Source organism: Hippoglossus hippoglossus, chromosome 21, assembly GCF_009819705.1.
Source record: "Hippoglossus hippoglossus isolate fHipHip1 chromosome 21, fHipHip1.pri, whole genome shotgun sequence".
NCBI lineage: Eukaryota > Metazoa > Chordata > Actinopteri > Pleuronectiformes > Pleuronectidae > Hippoglossus > Hippoglossus hippoglossus.
The window spans coordinates 10,555,366-10,579,951 of NC_047171.1; the positions used below are offsets into that span (position 1 = coordinate 10,555,366).

General features: G+C 43.0%; 2 protein-coding genes across 8 annotated transcripts; one reads left to right on the forward strand and one right to left on the reverse strand.

Annotated features, from left to right (window-relative positions):
• Window positions 1-292: 292 nt before the first annotated feature.
• On the forward strand, window positions 293-16,694 carry LOC117754698 (myc box-dependent-interacting protein 1). Of its 7 annotated transcripts, none has more exons than XM_034573793.1 (21): window positions 293-372; window positions 550-655; window positions 1,869-1,949; window positions 2,523-2,577; window positions 2,706-2,800; window positions 3,158-3,253; window positions 3,578-3,688; window positions 3,802-3,894; window positions 4,128-4,213; window positions 4,426-4,501; window positions 5,275-5,330; window positions 6,064-6,108; window positions 7,383-7,452; window positions 8,080-8,208; window positions 8,371-8,454; window positions 9,691-9,711; window positions 11,733-12,227; window positions 12,749-12,820; window positions 13,496-13,804; window positions 13,916-14,017; window positions 14,110-16,694. In XM_034573793.1, exons 2-21 carry the CDS (start codon window positions 569-571, stop codon window positions 14,209-14,211), a joined length of 2,265 nt encoding a protein of 754 aa, XP_034429684.1. In that variant the 5' UTR covers window positions 293-372; window positions 550-568; the 3' UTR covers window positions 14,212-16,694. The 7 variants fall into 7 exon arrangements, with proteins under 7 accessions (XP_034429684.1, XP_034429691.1, XP_034429687.1 ...); XM_034573796.1 differs by lacking the exon at window positions 293-372 and having other exon boundaries at window positions 379-655; window positions 11,733-12,127; window positions 12,173-12,227; XM_034573794.1 differs by lacking the exon at window positions 293-372 and having other exon boundaries at window positions 379-655; window positions 11,733-12,080; window positions 12,123-12,227.
• An 833-nt stretch (window positions 16,695-17,527) lies between these two features.
• On the reverse strand, window positions 17,528-24,368 carry LOC117754699 (indian hedgehog B protein-like). Its single transcript, XM_034573802.1, has 4 exons — window positions 23,380-24,368; window positions 22,116-22,273; window positions 21,679-21,782; window positions 17,528-19,529 (listed from the first exon to the last, which is right to left on the reverse strand). Exons 1-4 carry the CDS (start codon window positions 23,683-23,685, stop codon window positions 18,784-18,786), a joined length of 1,314 nt encoding a protein of 437 aa, XP_034429693.1. The 5' UTR covers window positions 23,686-24,368; the 3' UTR covers window positions 17,528-18,783.
• Window positions 24,369-24,586: the final 218 nt, after the last annotated feature.

The window sequence follows — 24,586 nt, forward strand, 5'->3', positions numbered from 1 at the left end:
TAAAAGTAAGTAAGGCCCTAGTGTAAGTTGGGTTTCCGTAGTTTATTGTGTTTGGTCAGTTATGAATGATTTTATATGTATTGAATTATATTTATTTCTTGTAAATTCAATATATTGAGGAATTAAAGACTTGATTCCATGATCCTGGGGAATTTGGGGCCAAATTGTAAAAAAAAACAGCAACAACAAATCATTATATTACAAAAAGTAGAATATTCTTCTCATAGAATAGATTTCATTTGCATTTAATCTTTTTTTATCTATACTACAGCCTCCTCCGTGCGCAGCAGCATCTGTGCCTTTAAGAGCATCTCTCTCAGCATCCTCCTCCTCTGTCACGGACGCGCACACATCGGCTCAACGTTACAGAGATACAGCTTTAGCTTTCAGCCCTCACACAATCCCACAGATACATCGCAGCATCACACGATTACACCCATCAACGTTATTTCTCCACTGGACATTGATGAATCTGCATCCACCGTCGCCGTAGCGGTCCGTCCGATCGTTATTCTCCTGTGTTTCCTCTCCTTCTCCCGCATCCAACAGACCGATCCAACGCTCCAAGATGGCTGAGTTGAATTTGGGGAAGGGGCTGACTGCGGGGAAAGTGGCCAGCAACGTGCAGAAAAAGCTAACCAGAGCCCAGGAGAAGGTAGGAGCTGCTGGTTTACATGTTAACGCACAGGGATGGAGGAGGAAGGGGAGGAGGAGGAGGAAGTGCAGGCCCACAGGCTGTGAGGCAGCAGTGGTGCCGCATCCTCCAACGACTGAAGGCGCAGTGTCGCATCACGACGTTTTTAATAATAATAAGAGCATGGATGGTGTGTTCTGGGGATGGGGGAGTGTGCATTAAAACACATCCCCCTCTTCAGCCAATGTCATGCAGCGGACATTGATCTTAATGCAATGAGATAAAACCTGTTCGGCCTGCTCACTACTCAGCCTGGCGACTGATGGGGTTCAGGCTTATACTGTAGCTGAGGGTCGTCACGCAGATGGTGGCTGACTGCAGACTCTCTTTCATTTTTACAAGCATCACAGTGGTATGGAACACGCACGCTGCGGTGTGTGCAAGTGGTAAATAAGGGGCCACGTCTGTGCGTGCACGCACCTGCGGGTTGTGCGCTGAATGTATGTCAGGGGGCGCTGCGTGTCCATCTACACGCATCATGCACTGTTGGACTTGAGAGAAGGTAGACCGAGAGGAAACATTATGAAGCCAGTATGTACGTTACATATGTATGAATGCGTCAGGAAGAGGGGGTTGTGCTGTAGCTGTGGCGTATTTCTGACATTATTTGTCTATTTATATATCTAAGATAATTCTGTATTGGTCCCACTGTTACAGCAGCAAAGAGGACAAGTCCAAAAATAGAGTAATCAGTCAAGTAATAAAAAGTTAACAGGCAATGTAGAGGCAATGAAAATATAAAAGTACTTTTGGAATATAACTAATATACAGTGTAAACAGAGTATATATAGTGGGAGATTATATACAGTGAAATGTGTTGCACATTAGCCAGACAGAAATTAATATTGTACATTTAAGTGAGTTACAGCTGAGTGACTTTAAAGTGCAGTCCAGAGTGTGTGACCTATAACTTTGAACAAATATGTGTATGCTCCCATTTCTCTCATTGTCAAACAATTCACTTTTCTATCTATAATCATATTTTACTTAATCGTTAGATATAGAGAACAGGTGAAGTGAAGAAAGACAAACCGGTCTATCTCCCGTCACGCCTGTTTTTATAAAGCATCAAAAACTTTACCTTTTGTATTTCATCAAGTAAAAACCGAGTGAATTCATTTGCTACTGTTGCCCTCGGTGTTGTCACTAATACAATTATTTGTTTGACGGACAGGTTCTCCAGAAGCTTGGCAAAGCCGATGAGACCAAAGACATTGCCTTTGAGGAGGGAGTTATCAACTTCAGCAAACAATACGTGAGTGACACATGTTGCATGGCCGAGTTAATGTGCTCCCAAATCTACCCCGACTGTTACTTTTACTGCACCATATGTTACCACATCAAACTATATCAAGAGAGGGTAAAAGGTCGCTGCATCTCAGAACCTTTTCCACCAGAGTTTTTTCAACCATTGATGGGATGTAAATTACTTTGTTACTATACTTTCAGTACATATTTCATGTATTTGTACTTTACTTGAGTAGATTTGTTTTGTGGCATTGCCTTTGGCTTTGGACTGAATCCAGCTCAGTAATCAGTAACAATAGGGGAACAGGTCCATTGATCCAATCAGAGCGGGCAGGTAACATTAGACCCAGCCTCCTGCAGCACAGTATCACTGGTGAAGAAAAGTGTTTTCAGTAACAGCATCGGCAGTATTTATTTGTACTTTTACTGAGGTAAAATAGTTGAGTACTTCCCCCACCACTTGTCTCGATAGGTTTGAATTTGCTGAGACTGAAGCATTTTCTTGCACAACAGGCTTGTAACGTCTTTACTTCTCTACTCGCACTCTCTTTGACCCTCGTGTTTTGTGTTTCACCCACAGACCGAAGGCAGCAAACTGCAGAGGGACCTCAGGGTGTACCTGGATGCTGTGAAAGGTGAAACACACACACACACATACACAAACCCATGCAAAGTTACACTGATGAACACGCTCATGCATTCAAGCCACACACAGTCATGGATGTGCAAATACCTACTGAACAGTCGCTGTGTTTGTCCTCAGCCATGCATGAGTCGTCCAATAACCTGCAGTCCTGTCTGGCTGATATGTACGAGCCGGAGTGGCAAGGCAAGAACGAAGTGGATTCCATTGTGGAGGTCAGATACACTTTGATAAATGTGTTTTAAAGAGAGGAATCATCTGCATGAGTGTGTGAGAGAGAGAAAGTGTGTGTGGGCGTGAATGGCTCATTATTAGCTTCTGTTTCCCAGCAGCTCTTCCTTGTTATTGTGGGTGTGCCTTGGTTAGAAGGATGCGTCTCTCCTTCATCATGCTTGCTCTTAAAATTACTTTTGGATTGATGGTGCTTTTAAACAGTAAAGGGGTTCAGTTTATTCTAATTTTAGATACGAGACCATCAAGCCGAGACATATAGCAGCCGAGCAACTGGAATTAACTCTGAGGAAGAGATGGAAAAGTTTTATTGTGCGTGCTGTTGTTCATCCACGCTGCAGGACTGTGATGTGTTGTGGACGGATTACCACCAGAAGTTGGTCGACAATGCCCTCATCTCCATGGATACGTACCTGGGCCAGTTCCCCGACATTAAGGTGAGCTGTGTGGTCAAAGCGACATGTTGTTACCTCCCCTGCAAAGTGTTAGCATCACGTGTTCATGCAGTGAGCCTTTCACACTTTTTTCGGTTTTATTGAGTTATGGATATTAAACATAAGTAGACGTTATAAAGAAAGCATTGAATGAATCTATCTATCTCTTATTTCTCCAACAAGCACATTTGTTCATTGGTTGCCTGGAGGCTAACAAAGACAAGGTTATTTATTATGCGTGGAAACTGCACTGCAGATAGAGACAATAAATAACACAAATTCTCATTCTCCCTTTTCTCTTCTACTCTTTTCTTCTCTTCCGTTCAGGCGCGCATTGCTAAGAGGGACAGGAAACTGGTGGATTACGACAGCGCCAGGCACAACTATTCTGCCACACACAAGGCCAAGAAAAAGGACGGGGGCATTAAAATCACCAAGGTAACGCAAATGCGCCGCGGCTTTTGATGATGGTTATAATCACACTTGGCCAATTCAAAAATTGTATCAGCCATTTGAGAAGGTTAATCATTTGAGTTTGTTCTCTCCCCCAGCCTTCGTCTCTGTTGGAGAGGGCCACTCCAGGTTGGGCTCAGGGTATCCTGTCTGCACACAACGTTGCCCAGACCAGTCTGTCCAGGAGCCAGGTACACACCCATCTTACTGTACCTCTACAACGTCTGCTGACTGTGAATCATAGCGGGTGGCTAGTTTAGAGAAGTTGAAATGAATGTCAGTAAATGTGATGTTCTCTGAAGTCATGGAAACACGACTGTTGTCTGTGTGTGTGTGTGTGTGTGTGTGTGTGTGTGTGTGTGTGTGTGTGTGTGTGTGTGTGTGTGTGTGCGTGTGCGTGTGTGCGTGTGCTTTTGTGTTTCAGGCTGAGGAAGAGTTGGAGAGAGCCCAGAAGGTGTTTGAGGAGATTAATATTGACTTGCAAGAGGAGTTACCTTCACTCTGGAACAGGTGTGTATCTGTGTCCACGTGTGTGTGTGTGCAAACTGATGCTGATTTTCCTGTTGATGGATAGATGCTATAATTACATTTCACTTACATCTGCGCCACATTAACCCTCACAGGATATTGAACCAAGTCAAGCCAGTAATGCAGTCAATACTGAATCTCCCTCTCTCTCTCTCTGTCCCTGTCTCTGTCTCTGTCTCTGTCTCTGTCTCTAGTCGTGTTGGGTTTTACATCAGCACCTTCCAGAGTTTGGCCGGTTTCGAGGACAAGTTTCACAAGGAAATGAGCCGGGTGAGATGCGTCAACATGGACCTCCCCAGTGGTGCTGAACTCAGATGGAGAGCAGAAAAAACAAACTGACGCAGACTATCAGATAACACTTAATGGGAAAATGTTGACTGTGCCAGTGACTACATTAGCAGGGGCTGCCATTCTTGCTGCCCTTGAACATCATATGCTAAGTCTGTTATAGCTCATTTCTTATTTTAAGCCGACTGCACTGAGATTAGTCACTGTAATGCTGCCTTAGCTGGAGAGTTGTAAATACTGTCTCTCTGCAGAATTTGGACATGATGATGCAAACAAACCTGACAGCGCACGGACAATGTGATGAAACTAATGACTTGAAAGATTCTTCATTCAGTGAAAGCCAAAGCGGTGCCCATTCTAAACCTGCCTGTTTGTAATGGGCCGTTTGCTTGAGCCATGGTGTTGCTGGAAGCAGCTTTTCTTCCTGAAACTGTAAAAGTGACAGGCAGTAATTGAGCAGCGGTAATTAAAGACCTGCTGCAGGAGTCAGTCCACAGAACCAAGAGGCTGCTGCACAAAGAGCTGTCCACCTGTTTATTCAACTAGAATAAAACTAGAGAACCAGGCGCTGCACACAGCACTGCCTCAGGCATTTAACAACACACATGCCAAGTGTGAACTTGATAAAATGAATGTTTCTCAAGATATGTGAGCCACATACAGACAGACTGATAAAGATGTTGCCTCACAATTCAAGATTTTGGGAGAATCATATGGTAAAATAACTCCCATGCTTCTCTTTCCCTTCCCTGCAGTTGGATCAGGATATGTATGATGTCTTGGTGGATTTGGAGCAAACAGACACAACCAGGTTAGTGAGCAAAGATCTATCAATCAAAATCTCTCACAGCAATACTTCAATAACAATAATTCAATGAATCACTGTGGCTGCTCCTCTTGAAGAAAATACTTGCAGGATGTCTCCTTCTGCGAAAAATATATCTTCTTGAGAAATGTTTGCAAATATGTGAAACACAGAGAGACACAACTCACTATGTTTGATTATTGTAATAGGCCCAGATCAGACCTGGTATTAGCATCCATCCTGAGACATCTGATCACAAGTCAGCAACGTTAAGTTCACACCTCGCATAAAGCTTTATATTCAAATAATCAAAGCGATGAACTTCAGAATTGATGTTAATACCAGTTCCTAACGGGGTCATAGTCTCCATCACAAGTAAGAGCTGGAAATGAAAAATTAGGTGATTTCACAAAAACAAGAAGTTTATTTTCTTTTTTGAAAACTTTTAAAGAATATAATGTGGTGGCATATAACATAGTAGTGGAGTAGAAGTAGAAGTAGTAGTATTAGTAATTCTAGTACAGTCATAGTGGTACTAGTGGAGGAGAAATGGTAGAAAAATGATGAACAAATGATCCAACTGATTATTTCACTGATTGAAATTCATACTTGATCTGTCCATGTGGAAAATATGGAACCTGTGGTCTCAAAGACTATATGTTCCAAACATTTTAGTTAAGACACAGGAACAGACACACAAAGTGACATGCATTAACCTGGAGCCAACCCCTCCTTGCAGAAAGACAGTTAACCGCGGCCCTTCAACGTCAGGAGCAAATAGGAGGTAACCAGCAGCATCTGTGGTAACCATGGTGACACAACTCTTTGTCTGTCTGTCCAACTGGATCGTCTGTCCAGCTGTATTTATGTCAGTCAGTCTGCAGGCTTGGGAGATTTGTTTCTAGAGAGAACTAGTGCTTGGTTGTGCAAGTGAATTCACAGACACTGTGTGATCAGAGAGCTGTGCCCTCAGAGCTGCAGATAAACAAGAGACGAGCAAAACTGTGCATTTAATGCTGCACCAGGCAAGACTGTTACGTAATGATAGAGCCCAAATCTCAAGGTTCATTTTTGGGTAATGCAGTTGTAGGCACTGTGAAGGTCCCGGTTCCAGAGGTGGGGCCAGGGGGCACTGGTCAGTAGTCTTAAAAAGATTTAAAAAATAACTTGTCACTTACCAACAATACAAACAATAAATATAACAATTTGATAATTTTTATTTTCTAGGCTTTTTTGTAGTACACAATGTGCTTGAACAAGGACCAATTTTCAAAATATATTCAAATTGTATTCCATGTAAACAAGGAATGACTTCAATGTGCACCTTACTGAGGAAGTAATTGTGCACGGATGTTGGACATATAAACGTCCACTCTGTTTCAATTGTGGCCCCTTTATGGCCCCAGACTTAGAAAAATCCTCGATCCGCCGGTGCCCTGCGGAAAATTGGTCAGGTAATTAAAAAGAACCCACCGAGGGGCCCTTATAATGCCAGTTGATTGTTTTAGTGTCATTCATTCCTTAACAAAGTTAGAAATGTAGTGACACAAGCCTGCACAAAAAGCTTGGAGCCTTTGGGCCCCTGGAGTTCTGGGGTCCATCATTTGTACAGTCTTAGTAATGTGGAACCTAATTTAAAATGTTCTCATTTAAAGCCATGAATGTAAACGACTGCCTTATCCAGCATTAGGTTGCTGGTTTGTTCCAATCTCCTTGCACATCTGCAGATCTGGGGCGGCTTCTGTATGACACCGAATGCCTCTCATCACTGCTCGCTTGTGAGGATTAACAGGAGGCACACACTTGCATGGGATGGGAGTGATGGTGGGATGCGAGAGGCTCACTTTTCTTGCATGATAGATGCCAACGTCCACTTGAACTTCTCTACAGCATGCCATGTAACTTCTCTCTTGTCATGTTTTAGCGTTTAGCTGCTCCCTCTAACCTTTGCTGCACCCTCCTCTCTCATATCATCATTCACCATCCACGTCACTGTCTCTGTAATCTGTCCGTATTTTCTTTTTGTCCTCCCTCTCTCGATCTCTCTCATTCACTCAGTGGCAAAGAACCATCTAACCACACTCTCAGGCCAGGAGGACCTCCCCCGATCCCCAAATCTCCTTCCAAGGTAAACACACACACTTTGAAGCTTTCTCTATTCAGATGTGTTAGAGTCTTGCCACTGAATGATGTCTCTCAAACTGGTGATGGCTGCATGTCATGTAGGAGCCATCTCTATGACTATAACTTTTCTACTTGAGTAGAAGTGAGTAAGAACTTGCTTTTTAAATATATTTAAAAGTAAAAGTAATTACTGAGTGGAAAGCCTCTTCTCTAAAACAACACTCCATCATCATGGCAGAGTCTCAGCGTTGGCGTCTTCTACTGCTGCAAGGGCACTTTGCTCATCTTTGAAGGAGGCAGCTCTGATTGGATCAGTGGAGCAATTCCCCTCGCGTTGATTGCTTTATGAAATATAAAAAACTATGTGAACGGGAAATGAATTGTTTATACCTTTTTCTTCTATGACAATTCAAAACATATCCTGAGAAAAATAGATCTAGTTCTGAATTATTTTTGTCAACATTTGTAATTCATTCTGATCGATTTCCAGTAATTTTTTTGAATTTTTGGAAATTGGATTATTAAAGAACCCTTTTTAAACAAGTTTTCAATAACTAACGGCTGATTTAACCATGTTGTTCGGTTTTGCTAAATCTCATATTAATTCTTTATCCTCGTTTCTCTGTCCTAGCTAAAGCCAGCAATGCCTCCCCCACCCAAGGTGACCCCGTCTATTGAGATGAAGACAGAGAACATCATCAACCTGTTTGATGCTGCAGCTGCTCCTGCTCCTGATATCAGTGTCACCTCCCCTTCAGAGGTTAGTGACAAACTGTGGAATAGCCCTTTAATGTTCCCCTCTTCTGTGCAGGTCAGCACCTGCTCCTCCTCCCAGTTTTCCCTTTTCTTTTCTGTCCACCCGTCTTGTCACGTCTGTTGTACCCAATCAGCCAATGAGCGCTCCTATCCCTGTTGTTATCAGTTTGACGGTCCTGCAGTGAGCAGCCTATTGGACATGGACCTGGACTCTCTCAGTGCGACAACCAAAGCCTCCGCGGTCACACAGGTGGATGAGTCATGGCATGAACGTTTATATAGTTGAAGAGACACTTCACTGCAAGAAATGCCAAGCTCTCACAAGAGATTTTATGTTCTATTCAGACAGTCTTTAAGCTCATTTCATGATATTTAAAACAGTTAAAACAAGTTGGACAAATGAAAAAGTATAAGGTTCCAATTTTCTTTTCAGAAACAGTGCCAGTTGCCAGAGCAGTTATTTGACTTTAAATATACTGAAATAATCTTGGATAAGTCTGGACACAAAATTAAAATCCCTTGGTGGGTTTGGCATAGTTTGAGGTGTCAGCTGCTCTGCTTCTTCTTTCTGATTTTCCAAACTAAAGGCGGATGATGGCATGATGATCTGTAGAAACCTGCTTCTAGAGACCACCTCTTCCTGCTTCTTCAGCACAATCCACAGATCACTCATGGCATGAACTGTTGACTGATAGTAGCCTGACTTCTTTCTCTGAAGAGTTAATTGGTTTTGTTTTATAGTTTTATTACATATTTTCTGAATAGTTCAGGCTCAACAACTGCCCACGACCAAACAGTGAGCAAGTAGCTGCGGAAATAAAAAGCTGGAACATCTAAACGAGATATATTTCCCCTGGAGTTAGTAGAAACCAAGCAAGACACTGAACATATTTATAATAATCAAAACACTGTATTATTCATTCACTAACCGTAAGTGTTCCTCTGAGTCAGCAGAGATAACATCCGCCTATAGGGCAGCAGTATGTACATATAGCCTGAGAGACTTAACCAAGGGCAAAATATACCGTGTGTGTGAGTCACCACTGTTCCTTAAGCTTATTGCTGTGAGCACAAGAAAATAATAATGTGAAATTATGTTGTTTTCTTTGCACTGCACCCCTGCTGTTAGGTAATGATCATCTCAAACCACAGACACTATTTTACCTGGCTGTTGGGAACGATACTAATTGTGAATAAATTAGCTTTTGTGCAGTAAACACATGACAGAATCTACTTCTTTCTGTTTCTATCATTTGCACTTCTTCTTCTTCTTCTTTCAAATAGTACTGTTCTGTACTGTAGTGCCTGTTCTCTAGTTCTGCTGAAGATCTCCTGCTATGGGCTTATAGGTTAACAGCATGGGACCTGCACTGTAAATGTCTTATTGAATGCAACGGGCATAAGCAAAAAAATAAACAAAACAAAAGACTTTATTTAAGAGTTTCATTCTGTCTTCTCATCCTGTTGCCTCCTCTGTTTTCCACAGCCTGCAAACTGGGACTCATGGGTAAGTTAATCACCGTCATCCTACAACACGCGTAAACATTACAATACACAATTATCATTATGATCATCATCTTTATCGGCATCTTTTTATTTGTATTCATTGTCATTGTTTGCATTTACTACTTATGTATATAGCAATTATACAAGCCCCACTCTCATTACGCTTGCTGCTTTATAAGTCCTGCACTACACATGCAGGACAATCTGCGCTGGGACTTCTATAATGGTTATTTCTGTATATTCATTATTCTGTACATTCCTTATTTCATTTGTCCGTCCCAAATCTGTTTGTGTGTTGTCCTTGTGTCTGCAGTGCTTCATGTGATGACACCAAACACTGAAGAGATTGTTGTACAGCACAAATAGATGTTGGAAATCGAGTCAATTCATTTTCAAATGGACATTTTACACAGTTGCATGTATTAGTTAAAATATATAAATTATGTCCCATATGTAGTGCTCTCTTCTTTTTTGTACATATGCAGGATATGCAGTAACATATTAAAAACTGTAGATCCAAGGCCTGTAAAGGACCAACTACTAGACTCAAATCAAAGTTTATCAACATACAATTAACCATAAATTTAAATTTAAAATCTGCAATGTGTAAAATGATTTGTAAGTGAATTGACCCCATTTTTCTGCTCCCCCTTGTATCCCTGTGTGTTCACATGCCACAGCACTAGGCCCCATGTGACACACAGGGAACAACTGTTCTGAAAGTCGAGTGAAGTTGCTCATTTTCGCAGCGGATTGCTTTGTAGAAACAGGAGACTGGAGACTTAGTGGGCAACTTCACAAAGCCTTGCTTGCAACTTTGCATTCCGATTGTTAAGTGACTTTTTGTTTTGTTCGCTGTAAGAGGGACGTGTCTCAACAATCATACAGTCCTGCTGTATCAGAGCTTGAGGCAAAGCAGTGATGGCTCCGAAAGGCTCCGACACTTCTACTCTTACAAAGCTTCCTTCCTCTTTCTCCATCTGAACATAGCCGTGGGAATAGAAACCATGCTTGCAAGCCCCACACAGAAGATCCAACATCTATCTTCTGATGGAAAAGGCTGATTATTGTTTTTCTTTCTTGCCTTCTACTGCTACCTACCCTTATCTTCATCTGTCTTTTGATTTAACCTGATCCTGCTCTGTAAGGGTTTATCAATCTTCTTGGCTCTTGCTCGATGATGCTGATGATGATAATGATGATGATGATGGTGACCCACAGTGTCCATGGCATCTTTCATGATCTCCCTTTCCCCATGATCGCAAAACAAATAAGTTCCATCTAAATAATGCTTCAAGCGGACCCCTCAAACCCTCTTTCATGTTCCAACCACTTAAAAGACCATTTGAATGCTTTTTCAGCTTTTAGCTCTTTTTACATCACTGCCAACCATTTTCAAATGGCTGTAAAATGGCACTTAGGCACAGCAGTGCTTTGACTGAAATGCTAACATCTTACTAACATGCTCGCAACGACATTGTGATTAGGTATGATTAGGTAAGATGTTTACAAGGATCACTGTCTTCATGATCAAAGAACACAAACAGTTGAGGCTGATGTTCATGTCATTTCATGAGAATTTCGTCATAGAGCAAAGTGGGATTTGGACCTGATGATGGAAAAGCCAAATGGTCACCTGAGTTAGGATGAATTTCTGCAGCAAATTCGACATTGTGACCAGTGGCAAAATTGTAAACCACCAAAACTCAGGGGATAAGTAAAATAAGCAGAAATAATCTTCTGGTCACCATGAACCAAAATATTTTAGGAAAAACCAACACAATTTTAAGTTAAGAGGGCTAAAGCATTTAAAATCACTTGCATGGTCCTTTAATGTTTGAACTCCTTACCCGACATGTTGGTAGTACCCCCAGGCCCCCCTTTAGAGCCCTCTCAATGTCCATATCAATTTCCCCTGCCCATCAATAATATTTGACTGATTTACAAACATCTTATAATACCCATAAGGTAAAATATCTCTTATAACTTCTGATTCCTTGAATCCTGACCCTTGCCCCTCAGTCTGAGGACAGGGCTGACGAGGAAGAGGAGACCCAGAAGCACTATGACCCTGTGGCTGCTGCTGCAGAGGCCTGGGGGGATGAGGGTGCGCCCCCTGTCTGCTATGACCCCATAGCAGCGGCCACAGAGGGCTGGGGGGATGAAGTAAACCCACCGGTTCCCTGTGACCCTGTGGCTGAGGCTCAGGAGGGATGGGAGGAGGATGGAAGCCAGTCGGTTCATTCCGACCCCGTAGCTGAAGCCCAGGAGGGCTTGGGCGATGAAGAGAGCCAGCCTGTCACAGAGGTGCCTGCTGACAATGATGAAACACCTGCAGCTGAGGCTCCAGCTGACACCACCGAGGAAGAGGCTACCCCAGCTGTCGCAACCCCAGCTGCCGACACCCCAGCTGCCACCACCCCAGCTGCCGACACCCCAGCTGCCGACACCCCAGCTGCCGACACCCCAGCTGCCGCCAACCCAGCGGCCGCCACGTTGGAGAATGAAGAGGGTCAGGTAACCAAGGAGAGAATAAAAAAAAGGAGAGATGCATCTGGACGAAAAATGGTGGATGCATCGACTCTTGAGAAGGAGGTTTGAGTATGGGAAAGAAACAGATGATAGAGAGAGAAATTGTGAATGACAGGTGGAAAGATGGAGAAATCCCGAGATGGAAAGGGTTAGGATGCATCTGGGGCAGCAGCGTGGATGCATCAACTGTGGCCGAGAGGGCGAGTTGGAAATAAATTGATGAGGGAAAGAAATAGAAACATCTGGGTCTCAATGTACTTAAATCACTGCTAATCACAAGTCTACGCACATAGCATCCATGTGCAAAAGCTTTATCTTTATGACTGTGCAATAATATCTAACCTTGCTTTATTAACTATGACTTTGCTGTTTAGGCTCTGCTGCTTGTCTTGTTGTCTGTCTTTGTCCTGTCTCTATGTTCTTCTTTCCACATCCTTTTTCAGAACCTTTATGTGTCAAGTTCTCTAAACTTTCTCTGTTATTCCTCTTTGCCTCTCTGCTCCCAGGATGAGTCTGCAGAAGCTCCTGCAGCAACAGCAGAAGAAGAAGAAGAAGAAGAAGTAGCAGTGGTAGAAGAGGTAAATGCAATAATTTCTGTTAAAGTCTAGATAATCTAACCTCAAAGGCAAATATTTTACATGTACTCTCAACTCTTAACATCTTTCACTACCCATAAATTAAGAGCTTTTTATGCGCCTGTGCCAGCGACAGCCAGTGGCCACAGTTGTCAGTCTGTCCGTCCCTATATTGTGAACATGGTATCTCAAGAATACTGTCAGGGAACTTCCCCAAATTTGATGCAAATGTTCACTTGGACTCAAGAGTGATGATTAGAATCTGGAGATCGAAGGTCTAGGTCACTGTGACCTCAGGAAACCCTTCTTTGCCTTGTGAATGTGTTATCTTAAGAACGCCTCAAGAAAAATAATTTCATTTAGACACATGGATTAAATAATTAGATTTGGGTGGTTGAAGATCAATATTCAAGGTCACTGTGGCCTCACAAAATGTGTTTTTACCTCTTGAACATTTTGACCAGCTCTCTCTAGGAAGAATTAATTGATTAGATTTCAGTGGTCAAATGTATGCAGACTGAAACTTCACTGGTTCGTGGAGGCAAACGACCACAGTGCAGTCTTTCTAGTTTTCTGCTGGCAGAGTTTCTCGGTCATCTTTTAAGATGTCTTTAAAGATGAAGAAGTGTTACAGTGTGAACAATGTGTCAGTATATTTAGCCTCTTTTTATTGAACAGACACCTGCAGTAGAGGCAGAATCAACAGAAGCCGCAACAGAAGCAGTGACTGAAGCAGCTGCAGCAGCAGTACCAGCAGCAGCAGTACCAGCAGCAGCAGCAGCACCAGCAGCAGCCGCCGCAGCACCAGCAGCAGCCGCCGCCGCAGCACCAGCAGCAGCAGCAGCACCAGCAGCAGCCGCCGCAGCACCAGCAGCAGCAGCACCAGCAGCAGCAGCTGCAGCACCAGCAGCAGCAGCCGCAGCTGCACCAGCAGCAGCAGCCGCAGCAGCAGAGCCTGCAGGCATGCCTCCTGGATTTTTGTTCAAGGTAAATCATGATAGAAAACTGAAAATGATACAAATGTGCTGAGCATCTATTCAGCCCCAATAGATCTTGTACGAATGGTGATAATTAATGTTGTCATTTATGTGATCACAGGTCGAGGTGATGCATGATTACGGAGCCAACGACACAGACGAACTGGAGATGAAGGCTGGAGACGTGGTGCTAGTGATCACCTTTGACAGCCCTGATGAACAGGTATTCACACACACACGCATGCTCGCGCACACAGGCAGGCTCTGTTACATTGCAGTGACAATGCGTCGATATTTGCATGTCTGTGCTTTTAGGACGACGGCTGGCTGATGGGAATGAAGCAGGACGACTGGCAGCAGAACAAAGAAAACGCCACTACAGGAGTATTCCCCGAAAACTTCACCCAGAGGCTGTGAAGGAGAGGGACCAAAACGTCATTCCAGCTTCTTTCTTTATGTCTCCCCTCCCCTTCCCTCTATCCTCCATATCTTCTATTGCCCTGATACTGAATCTTTACTAGGACTTTGGCCATAAGAAGCAGAGCTGTCACAGCTCTTGCTGAAATCATGCATTTCTAAGGTCTGCTACACTGTGTTAAAAGCGGATCTTGCAATTTCCGTGGATTTCTGCCAACACTTAGAAATTACTGATGTGCGTAGTCATTTCACAGGTGCCAGTCGGTCCCGCTGGAATTGATGAGAGAATCCTGATCATACAGGTTCGATGCAGAGATCGTGGGACCTCTGCAATGACTACTGTTAAAATTAAATATATTATGATGCTTCATGTTTTAGTCATGTCTCGTCATAAACTCCCCAAGGCATAGTCCACCACCATCACTGAGAAAATGTCTTTTGAGACATGCTTTTTGTTCATCTGATATTGAGAGACATTGAGAAATGAATGAAATTGTTAAGACAATGCCAAGTGTAGCAGAGGATGCCCTACACACACTCAAACACACACATATATTAACAGGATATATCTGTTTCACAAAGATCGGGGTGTGTAATTACTAAGACCAGGCTGAGAGAACACTGACACACTCCTATTCAAGTCTTAAATTCCTCTCTAGCTAAAAGACCTTTGAGCACACAAGGTGCCAAAGTCTAATCAACTAAACTGCACATGTTTAATGAGTCCTGACGTTCTCAGTCTGGTGATCACACTCCCGACACAATGCCATTTGGACGCTTCCAACTAATCCCTTACTCCTACTTTAATTATTGACTTGTGAATCATGGGCCCTTGGTTGTTGTATTAGTTTAGATTTGATGGTGGTATAGGTAGAGTGAAGCTGTTTTTAAAATCCTAAATAAATTCTTATGCAGTTAACGGGTCATCAAACACCAGCCTTGTTAAGGTGACTGCAGGAACTCAGTATGAAAATCAAACAGAAACACTGGTCTCAGAGATCTACAGAGCAGAAAACATGACTGTTGAAAATCATTTATGTAATTAACAGGTTTTCGACAGTCGTGAGTCGAGAGATTCCAAATATGCATAAGTCGAGCTTGCAAAAAAAAAAAAGCCAACAAACAACACCAACGAGGAGCATGAGAAGCTGCTACTGGTTGTTTAATATTCAGGCAGATACAGTTACACCCGAATACTAATCGATATACGATAGGTGAGCTAGCCTCATTCGTTTAGAAAAAGACAATGTGCCGAAAACAATTCCTTCTTTTTGCATAGAGACTACTTAGCTCACATGCAGATGACTCCGAATATGCACCAGAGCAACTTCTTTTATTTTTGTATGCTGCCGAGCAACGATTACATATAGCCTAATGTAACTATGTCGACATAATTGCCAACTGAGGATGTTACGGAGTGTTTTTGTACTTCTGTCAGGTTTTACTGCTCTCAACATTTAGCCACACACCGTAGCTGGTTGAAACTATCTCACATCCTGTCATCCATTCAGTCACTGACTCAAGATTCACATTCCTCATGATGTTATTAACATGTAATAAGTGTGAGAGAAAAAAATTTACGTGTGTGTGACTGTATGTGCGTGTGTTAGTGGGGTTAATGGGAAACATAAATTCTTTATCTATAGGCTACTGTTATTGGACGTGGGGGGGGGGGCCGTCCGTTTTCACAGGAAGCCGAGGGACAGACCACGCAAACGTGTGTTGGGTCTTTCTCCACTGGCTGGTATTATGAATCCAGGTGTTATTGTGCATTTGTTGTGTATAAGTGTAATTTTTTGCCAAGCTGTGATGACAGATACATATTCTATAAAGACATTCATATCTGTATGTGTGTAACTGTGAGCATGCTGACTTCCCATGTGTTGTGTGAACACCCTTAATTTAAGACCATGATACTTGGGTCACTTTTGAGGCAGCAGAAACAGGCATTTTTTTAAATAAATTTATTATTTATTTTATTAATCTGGGGTGACATGCTGTATATTTATTTTCCACCATTACCCCTTTATTTTAGCCCTGATTATATTTGCTTGTTGTTCATCAGCCTTGCCTCAAAATGTCGCTGGGGTATCGTGGTCCAAACAGAGTTAAAACATGATTACATGGAGACCAGACACATAGAGCTAAATGGGAGATAAACCACCAGACTCAGTTTTCTTTACTTTTTCTTTTTTTTGCTGTGTTTTTAACCTCTTGAAATGTGCATGATGTTTTCACACGTGTGCCTGACAAAAAAAAGCCCCACATGTGAGAACATCCACCTGCACACTTGGGGAAACCAGTCACCTGTCGCAGTTTGTTTTTTCAGATTTTATGTATAACTGAGTGTGTTGCCTGGGTCTGGCTCTCTGTCTGTCTTTATGGATCAGTCTCCTGCGACGAGCTATGGGATACAACAAAGAGGTTTTTCCTGTACCCAACTGACCGGAAATAATAAAGATTACTTACAATCTTCTCGCTGATCTTTTGCTCTGCTCATTGTCATCAAGCATCATGAAATTGGATAAAATAAACCCAGTCCTGCTCTATGTGGTGAAAAACATTAAATTTGGGGAATTTGCGTCTTCTCTGCAAATCCTTATATATCCAGAGGGGGGTGCTGTGTTCAAGGACTCACACCCCATCCTGGAAAACAAAAAAACAAAACACTTTGAACCATCAAGAGGAGGAAAGAGGAGCGTTGCGGAGTGCTGCTGTCCGTGGTACTGAAACCAACCAGCAGCCCACCCTGTGACCACAGCTGTTCATGCTGGATTCCCGCTGTGGCAGCTTTTGTCATGATTCCCCATCTATTGTGATCAATGGCTGAAGGCTGCTTACATGTCAACGTGCAACAGGTGATTATCAGAACAGGTTCGAAACCCAATTGTCAGTCCTGTGATTATGAGAAATCAAAGGCAACAGTAAAAGCCCTTTCTATCCAAGCAGGCATGATGGTAATAAGAAAGGGCCTGAAAACAGTATTATTAAAAGTATGGCACATTAACTTGTTTTTAATTACTGCCAAAAAGCAAATAATACAAACAGCAGTTTGGGTTTAAAAACAACAACTTTATGTTTAAAATACAAATTGTATGCACATAGTTGCCAAAAATAATAATAGTTAACATTATTTTCTAAAAATAGATCTTTAAATAGTCTCTCCAACAAAAGCTTAATATACATATTTAACAAGTCGTTGAGCAGGCATATAGAAGAAAGCCCTTGGAGTTCCTATAGATAAATGCAAATGTTCTTGTTTGAGTCACAGAATGTGCTCATCGAGTGTTTCCTGAAGGGACGCTTGGGTAAAATGAAATGGTCTTGCTTGACAGATGAAATACAAAAATGTAAATGTAAACATAAAGGAAGTTTTCTATTCAAGATTAAAGATAACGGTTATTTATCAAGATGCATAGCTGTTGCTTAATACAGTAGTTGAATACAGCCTGAGTATTGTGTGTGTCTTACCTAGGGACTACTGACCTGAAAACTGAAAATCTGAAACCTGATGACAAAAAAAACATGTCACAAAATATCTGATCAAAACATTAAGACGTAAAAATGAACCATATGAATCAGTCTGCCACAATTAAGTTGGATGATTGTGGCGGACAGACCCCTAAAAACACTGCGACACAGTCCATCATCGTTCCCTGACAGTCAGTATTGTTTCCAACTTAGCTCTTTTTGGTTGTGAAACTACAGTGCAACACCAGCATATTGATACACTGCATTCAGTCATTACATAGAACCTCACCATACACATTTGAATGAGATTCAGAGGTTTTCTAGTTAAATATTATTTTGTCAATTTATTCGGATATAGACCTTAGGCTCTACAGACTGAAATTATGATTTTCAACAGTAGAGTTCAATTGTTGTCTTTCTTCATAACATCACTTAACTGTATAAATACTTATGTACACACAGAGCTTTAAATGTTTGGTCCCTAGTTTCCTTCACCTTTTTCCTCATGTGTTCATTTCTTCTAACAGTAACAGTATGTCCCAGCTTGATATCAATTGCAGAAATGTTGAGAGATTACAGTTAATACAGTACAAAAGGAATGAGGAATCCTGATTGTCTTACTTCACTATTGATTAAAGTCATCGATTTAAAGTACCAGTGTGTAGGATTTAGTGGCACCTAGTGGTGAGGTTGCAGATGGCAACCAACTGAATACCCCTTTCCCTCACCCCTACCTTTCTAAGTGTGTAGAAGAATCTACAGTGGCCTTCAGGTAACAAAGTCCTACACACTGGGAACTTTAAGTCACAGTCTTAGTTTTTGATCTCTATGGTGAGCGGATTGAACAGGAGTGAATTTGTGTTGGTGTTAAAGCTATAAATTAGATGTTGATTTATACAATGTTTCTTGTGCGACAAAAAGGAATTTGTTGAAGTACAGCAAATACAGGCAAGTAGATTTAGTACAAAATACATTTACACAATTAAATCAATTGTCTTTGGTGGTCCCTCTATCGCTTTCCTATATGGAGAGAGAGACGGCTGTGCTCCTTGCTTTGGCGCTCCTGAATACAGGTGACTGAATGAAGTGTCTCTGTGGATCCTATCTATGTCCTTGCTCAATCCCCCAGGGGTGGAAGTGTCCATCGTCCAGCAGCATTTGCCCCAGCCTCTGTAGAAGCCAGGGATACCAGAGCAGCCCTTCAGTCTGCGGTTCTAAAGGCCCTATCAGGCTGTAGAAGAATCTCAGCGGGGACAGGGCCCAGTGGGCCAAGTGGTGATTGTCCACAGCAGCGTAGCAGGACGCCAGCACACCGTTCACCACTATAGACCCGTGCTGGGTGAGTGGGGCGTACAGTCCGGTGCTCCTCTGCTCCTCCACAAAGGACACAACAGAAAATGCCGCCTCTGACCCCACCTTCCCTTGTGGCGTGAGTACGCACTGTCCTGGACGGACCTCGCTGGCAAAAACTGACTTCAGATCTGCTTCCCAGCGAGGCCTACGCCCCAGTATGGAGCCCAAAAGTGTCTCTTTAACTTCCTCCTCCCGTCCCAGCTCTCTCTGCCCACCAGCACAGTCTGTGACAAAGATCAGGTGAGCAGCTGTGAGTGTAATATTAAGTCCTGCGTCGGTGCCAATGACGTAGAAGGTCTTTGTGGCGTTGGGCTGCCGGTCCAGGAAGGATAAAACTGGGCTGTAGAGAAGAGGACCGCTGCCATCTGTCGATGAGGAAGCTAAGACACGGTCACCGGGGTGAAGTTCGCGTATCTGTTTTGTAGCCCCTCCCTCAAGATTAACCTGAGCATCGCCTGGGAAACAACCACCAGTTTTGGCTGCCACTGAGTGTTCTGGAGAGATGAAAGAAAGAAGAACAAAACATGAACTTACTTTGATTTAATTTAGTTGAGTTTTACTCTTTATTGAGGAGACAAAACATAATGACAAAGAAACTCTGAGGAGAGGAGCAACAGTCCAGCAGTGACACTTGGAATTGTGCGCCACAGAGTGATCTATAAAACTGGTCAGACTTTGACACTGACCCAAAGACGACTTTATCTCAGTGGATCACTGGTAGATTGTTAACATATTCATAAGATGCTTGCCTCTTACTCTCTCCTTATTCTAAGACCTTGTACACAGGCAGAAAAATGCTTGAAAAATGTTGATAGAAAATTAAAGTTTTTACTCCCATCCACACTATATAAATGATTTATGATTTATGATGTATTTATTATGTTTTCCATATTATTTATTTGGTGTGGATTCAAATAGAAACTTAAGCATTTAAAAACTCTCTGAGGTCTGTGTGTCCCTCTAAGCTTTCAGTAATATAAATTTAAGGCCAAAAAATAGGACCTAAAATCAATTATATATTTTTTCATTTTCTGCCCATAAAGTGTTTAAAACCACATTAACTGTCTGTCGTCAACTTTCACACAGGAGCAAATATATGTCTTAAAATATGAAAGAAATAATAATTTTATATTGTGAGGATTATCTATTGTTATTTTTATCATGACAACATTTTAGGCCATATTGTGCATTTGATCCTGTTTGTATTCTGTATCCGAACAAGGTGTCCCTTTAAGACCCAGTGAGACGAAGTGGCAAAGAAGAGGTAGTCGGCAGGAGCTAATGGATAACCAGCTGATTGTATCACCGCAGTCAAAGCACGGCCTGGGGTCAGAGAGACAGGAAAGTACACAGACTCAGACCTGGGTCGAGATATTGTTTGGATTACAGCAGAGCTTGAGTTTTAAACTGAGTCACATGATTATTCATAGGTCCACACAAGGAAAGAGCAATGACACCAGAATGAGCTTGAATCCCAAAACTCAAATCTGCTCATTTGGAGAAGTGGATTTACATTTAGAAAGAAACTGGGAAGAAAATAATAAGAAAGAATGGAATCAAATAGATTAAACATATATATTTTTCATGAGTCATGAAGCAATTTCAGTTTTAAATGAGAATTCCATCTCTCTTCATCACTCTTCATTGTTGTGTGTGCATGCATGTGTGTCTGTGCGTGTGTGCTTGTGGGATACGGCCGTCTTAAGGCAGTCTTAAGGCAGCCAAATATTTGTTCAAGGTGTGTGTGTCTGTGAGCCTGAGGACTGCAGAGAAGGAGGGCTGTGACCGTGGAGGTGATAAGACTCTGATAAGAGATCTGAGAGAAACCTACTGAAGGAAAAGCAACAGCAAAACAAAGAGAGAGTTAATCATCTCACAGCCCACTAACCTCGACAGGCTGCTGCAGGCCGACTTGAATAAAGCTTGGCATCTAATAACTGGTGGTGCCAGACGTGGAGAAAACGGACTTATCCAAAGTTTGAATAGCTTCGGAGGAATGTGGTCAAGTATTGTTTGTGTGAGGCCTGGATGTGATTTGTGTTTCAGAATATGAAATATGACTTTATATTGCAATAAATTTGGGGAACATAAATTACACAATTAGTTGTAGAAATGCAGAAAGAGTCTTTTTAAATTCATTTATTTTATCCAGTGGATCACTGCACTTGTTTTATTGTCCTGTCCCATCACTTACAAGCTTTTTACACTGGCTCTATCTGCATTACAGATACATTTCACAGGTTGGGCCAAGACAAATTTCCCAATGGGGCCAATAAAGTATATTTGATTTGATTATTTTATTTTATTTTATTTGATTAATACCCCACAGTCACACGGACCGATCGCTTCATCGTGACATCTGATCGAGAAGTGAGACTGAATACGGCAAAGAGCACAGGTGCACGCCCTACTTTGATTGGCTCCCAATAGGCCATACACACACACACACACACACACACACACACACACACACACACACACACACACACACACACACACACACACACTGATTGTACAGGCACAGAGAGGCAAGCTACAGTGAATCCCCAACAAAGGGTCTAGCATCAACCTCATTAGCCGTAATGACAGCTGGCCACAACATACACACACACACACACACTGTAGCTCCCATCCATCTCTTACCTGACTTGACGCTACAGTGAACATGGGCTTTGGACTCGTAGTAGACCCAGTCGAATCCAGCTTCTACTGCCAACCGTGCCAACATGGCATACTTATTTCTGTCCCTGACAAAAGGAAATACAGAGACATTGTAAACTTCCAATATGATTAGAACAGAGCTTGATTAACATAGAGTACTTGCCCACAAATCTACAGAGGAACATTATCTGTAGATTGATATTCATGTTTGTATTATAATTCTCTGAAAAGTTGTGATTTTGATTAGAGCACTGCAGCAAAAAAAGAAAACACAGCTCTTTGTTGACTACCTGGTTGACTCATCACATCACTGATAAGCAGGCTGACTTGTTGACTGACAGACTGAAAGAAGTTGTTGCCCCAGCCTGTTCCTGGCCTATTTACACCACATTATCAGCTGCATTGTATTGCATGCCTACCTGTCTGACGTGGTGATGTCAACGGCGCGTCCCTCGTAGTGCAGCGAGTCCTCGGAGTGGTGGCCGTCCTCATCCCAGCCCTCTGTCACCCTCAGCTTCACGCCCTGCCACATGTTCATCACGGAGATGGCTAGAGAGTTCAACTTGTCTTTACAACGCTAAAGAAAGAGGAGTACAGGCAGAGATTGAGAAATGAGAGGGTGGTTGTCAGAAACAATCAATCAAGAAACTAGGTATAGTTCCACTATTGAAAAAGAGGAGAGGGACTGAAAGGGAGAAGATATCCCCATCAGGTACCAAGACAGAGGTGAAGAGGGCACTGGGTAACTACGTGGTAACTATAACATTTCTGTGATGTGAATGGTGACCCTACACATAACTATTCATGTGTGCTTGCTTATGATGACTCAGCAAGTTTCCAGGTACTCCACACAAGGCTTGAGGTCAAGATGCCCCTCAGCAGTGGAGATGTGTTTGCTCAACACTAATTAATCTTAGTTGAAGCAGCAGTTGAATGATTGAATGAATGAATAAATGAATAAATGAATGAATGAATGCGTATCACCCAACTCACAGCAAACAGACTGGCTGGTGTGTTGTGCATAAAGAAGCCACTGGCCCATATACTGCAAAAGCATGTAGGTGAAAGGTATCTTCTTATGACAGAGCCAATATTAATACTGTGAAATTAAACTTAGATAATTATATTTTTTCTTAGGTTAAATGTCCCCTCTAAGCTTAACCCTGAATGGAGCGGTTTTACGCATCTCCACGTGTCCACCCTCGTGGAAAGTTGCGAAATTTGACAATATCTGAGACGACTCAACAAATGAAGGCTCAGTTTGGGAGAAGAAGCAACACTTCAGTTCAATAAAAGCAGCTCAGAATGTCGGGTAGGAAAATCCAGAGGTGAAAAAGGCTCGAGAGTCGATGAAATCAATTATTTTGGTTTAGATATTTAACTGACTGCAAACACTCAGCAGGCAATTGAATGCAACGGAGAAATCTCGAGTGGAGGGGCTCAGCTCATTCAACCACGTGGAATAGATCTGCTGTAGTTATGTGACAGGTCAGGATTAAGCGAATGAGATCTTGAAAATGACACATTTGTCACTGTGACCCATGGACGGGACAAAGACATATACACCAGTGGCACTCTAACCAAATGGTCCATCTTTACGCATTCGTGCCAAATGCTTTTTCATCCATTTGATTCATGGACCCAAGTGGCAACCGCCTGTACCCACTCATCTCTAATCCTCACCTGTGTCATGAGCCTGTCAGCGCCCGTGTCCTCCTCATCCTTGAAGATAATGTCTGTGTTGTAATTCGGCGTCAGCTCTTTAAAGCGCTCCGAGTTGCGCGTAATTTTGCCCTCGGGTCGCCCGCTGGCTCCCAGGGTCTTCTCGGCGACGTTGGGGCTGAACTGCTTGTAGGCGAGCGGCGTGAGCTTCTTCGGGAGCCGCCTCTTGCCGTACCCCCTCCCCGGCCCGCAGCCCTCCGAGGCAGGTGCGAGGAGGAGGACCAAGGCACACAGAGAGGCGGTGAGAGGGAGGAAGGAGATCCGCATCGCCCCGGGAAAGGGGGGGGAGAACTCTCCCTGGGGAGAGAGACCGTCTTCAGTGCCTCCCCGGCTCAGGTCCCGACTCCATCGTCCGTGACAGTCGCGACATCACGTCCGAAAAGCTCGGATAGAAGAAGATCAACACCTCGGCTGCACCGGACACCATGAGGACACCGAAAAACTTTTTTTTCCCCCAAAATAAAAAAGGACCCAAATAGAGAAACTGCGCTCCCTCCGCCTTGCAGAACCAACAGTAAGTGTGCAGGCAGTAAAGTGCGTGTATTTAAACAAACAGGTTCAAAGTCGATTTGGTGGGTGAGAGACTCAAAGAGAGAGGGAGCGGTGACTGATATCCAAGTTTTCAGTGTTGTGGTTTCTCGCCCTCTCTGCCTCTCTGCTCTGGGAATCAGTCCGCTCTCGCCCGCTCTTTGGTTGGTGCGCGCTCTGGATCTGAAAGCCTTCTCCTCTCCATATGCGGCACCGGCAACGAGCTGCAGCTTTCCAGCTGAATTGAAGGGATTTGAGTGATCCAAAACGATCTGTTGCCACTTCAGACCGCACCCTGCCAGTCCTGCCCTCCTCTCTCCTCTCCTTCTGTCCCTGCACTCTGCCACCCACTCCGCCCCTCCCTGGGCACAGGAGAGTCCTGTCCACACTCTGCTGGCAGGCAGGAACACAGTGCGCTTTGCCCTTCATTGCTGCCACTTCACATTTCCAGTTGCTGTCTTTATTTGACTGTGCCCTTGGCAGCTCCTGGCAACCCTGTTTATTCGTTTTAGACTGTGAACAATAACAAGCAATCACAATCAATTAAACTTATCAATTTCCTGGTGTAGGCTGGCACTAGTGCTTTTTGTCAGCAGGCTGCATTCCACTATCAAATAAGATCAAGGGTCATCGGCTGAGT